At 37.2% G+C, this 2644-nt stretch overlaps 1 protein-coding gene across 1 annotated transcript; it reads left to right on the plus strand.

The window, feature by feature from the left end:
- Window positions 1-913: 913 nt before the first annotated feature.
- On the plus strand, window positions 914-2441 carry LOC107572438 (zinc finger protein OZF-like; the record flags this gene model as incomplete). The annotated part of the gene is made up of 1 exon (XM_016258865.1): window positions 914-2441. A coding segment is annotated over one exon (1485 nt), but the record flags the coding sequence as incomplete, so codon positions are not given.
- Between the last annotated feature and the right edge of the window lie 203 nt (window positions 2442-2644).

The raw sequence follows: 2644 nt of genomic DNA on the forward strand, positions 1-2644 counted from the left end.
TGAGGGTGAGGAAATGATGATAGCATTGATTAGCAGTAAATTTCCTATGTTCTAGCACAAAATCAATGCTTATACTGTCAAGTGCATTTCTATGTGACAAAAATGCAGTAGGCTATTAGTTTGTTGCATTTGCAGTGAATTTAGTAATATATCATTATTTGTTTTTGTCCTCATTTATTTATTTATTTACTTGCTCCAATTGAAGGCCCTATAACACAGCAAAACATGCACAGGGGACCTTGAGGGCCAGATAGCCTGAATTTGTCCAGGGCCGAATTTTAACCCCAGTCCAGCCCTGTACCCGTCACTATGCAACAAATAATGTGGCGCAGCACAGCACAGCACGACAAATCCCGACAGTAAACTGATGCCTCATTCTATTTATGACGTAGGCCTACTGTTTGACAAAGTACAAATGATTTGCAATGGTCACTTTGTCGCATCCAGTGCACTGGAGAGAAGCCGTACCACTGCCATTCATGTGGGAAGAGTTCCACTCATTTTAATTGTCTAATCGGTCATAAAAAAAAATGCATGTCTGAAATTACAACAAGTAGTTCGAGTTCTGATCCTGTACTTTGAGGTGCGATGCTGCATAGGGCTGCAGCAAACAATTTTACATCCCTGACTTATAAAATATAGTTAATGAAATATATAGTTAGTAGTTCTCATTATAAAAACATTAAATTTGTGCCTGCAATGTTTAAATATAATGATGATTAAATAATAAAATGATAATTGGATGATAAATGTACCCAATTCAAATAAATGGATCAGAATCTTCATATTTCTACTATTATGTCAGGATTCACGTCTTTTTCCTTTCACATTTCTCTCGGACTTTTTTAATTTATAAATTATTTCCGTGGTTTACTGAAAATCAAACTTTTGAAACTTTTTTTGAACTTTTATTTTAGACCTGATAGAAGAGAACAAGGAGACTGAAGAACTGATTGAAGAGGGGGAGATACATCAGCTCAAAACTGAAGAAACATCCTGGAGTCCCTCATTGAAAAACGACAATATACGTTTCACTTGCCCTCAGTGTGGAAAGTGTTTCTCATTCAAGCAAAATCTTGACCTTCACATAAAATCTCATCATGAAGGGAAGCCATATGCGTGTGATCAGTGCGAGATGATTTTCACAATTAAAGGAAACCTTATTGAACACATGAAAATTCACACTGCAGAGAAGCCACACATATGTGATCAGTGTGGGAAGAGTTTCCCACAAATACGAAACCTTGATGAACATAAGAAAATCCACACTCTGGAAAGGCCATACTCATGTGATCAATGTGGGACGAGTTTCCCATTTAAGGGAAACCTTGACGCTCATAAGAGGATCCACACTGGAGAGAAGCCGCACAAATGTGATCAATGTGGGAAGAGTTTTGCGCAAAAAGGAAACCTTAACAAACACATGAACATCCACACTGGAGTGAAGCTGTACATGTATGATCAGTGTTTGAAGAGTTTCACACAACAACTACCTTTTAACGATCACATGAAAATCCACACTGCAGAGAAGCCACACAAATGTGATCAATGTGGGAAGAGTTTTTCACAAAAAGGAAACCTTAATGAACACTTGAAAATCCACACTGAGGAGAGGCCTTTCGCGTGTGATCAATGTGTGAAGAGATTCATACATAAAGGAAACCTTAATGAACACATGAAAATCCACACTGGTGAAAAGCCATATGCATGTGATCAATGTGGGAAGAGTTTTGCACGAAAAGGAGCCTTTAACGATCACATGAAAATCCACACTGGAGAGAATCTGCACACATGTGCTCAGTGTGGGAAGAGTTACGCACGAAAAGGAGCCCTTAATGATCACATGAAAATCCACACCGGAAAGAATCTGCACACATGTGATCAGTGTGGGAAGAGTTTCAGAAAATCAGGTGTTTTTAAAGTACATCTGCTTACTCATTCTAGAGAAAGGCTATATAATTGTGACCAATGTGGTAAAACATTTTTTAGGGCAGATTTTCTGAAGGACCACCTGAAAGTTCATACAAAGGAGAAGCCTTACGTGTGTTCTTTGTGTGGAAAGAGTTTTAGACAGATGGGTGCATTAAAAACACATCAGAAAAGACACAGTGGTGTGAAGGATCATGCTTGCTCTGAGTGTGGGAAGACTTTTTTTACAGATGGTGCACTGAAAGTGCATCAGTCAGTTCACACTACAGAAACACCTTACAAGTGTTCACACTGTGACAAGAGATTCAAACGGTCAGAATATCTTAGAATACATGAGAGGGTCCACACCGGACAGAAGCCTTATCACTGCCATTCATGTGGGAAGACTTTCACTCATTTTTCTTCTCTAATCTGTCATAAAAAAAAATGCAGGTCTGAAATTACAAGTAGTTCGAGTTCTGATCTGTAAGACTGCATCAAACCATTATTGATAATTGATTAATCAAATGTTGTTAGACCAATTAATCAACTGATTGTTGATTATTTCACAGATTAATAATTATTTATTAATTTTATTATTATTAATTTGTCATTCTTCATGCTTTTATATTTTAATTACGTATTCTTTTACTTATTTCCTTGCTCTTGCAATGCTTGCTATTGTTGTTTAATCTTATGGCTGTATGCTTTGTAAGAGATTAGAGAATGTAAGAAT

Source organism: Sinocyclocheilus grahami, unplaced genomic scaffold (genome assembly GCF_001515645.1).
Source record: "Sinocyclocheilus grahami isolate Dianchi unplaced genomic scaffold, SAMN03320097.WGS_v1.1 scaffold1750.1, whole genome shotgun sequence".
Taxonomy (NCBI): Eukaryota; Metazoa; Chordata; class Actinopteri; order Cypriniformes; family Cyprinidae; genus Sinocyclocheilus; species Sinocyclocheilus grahami.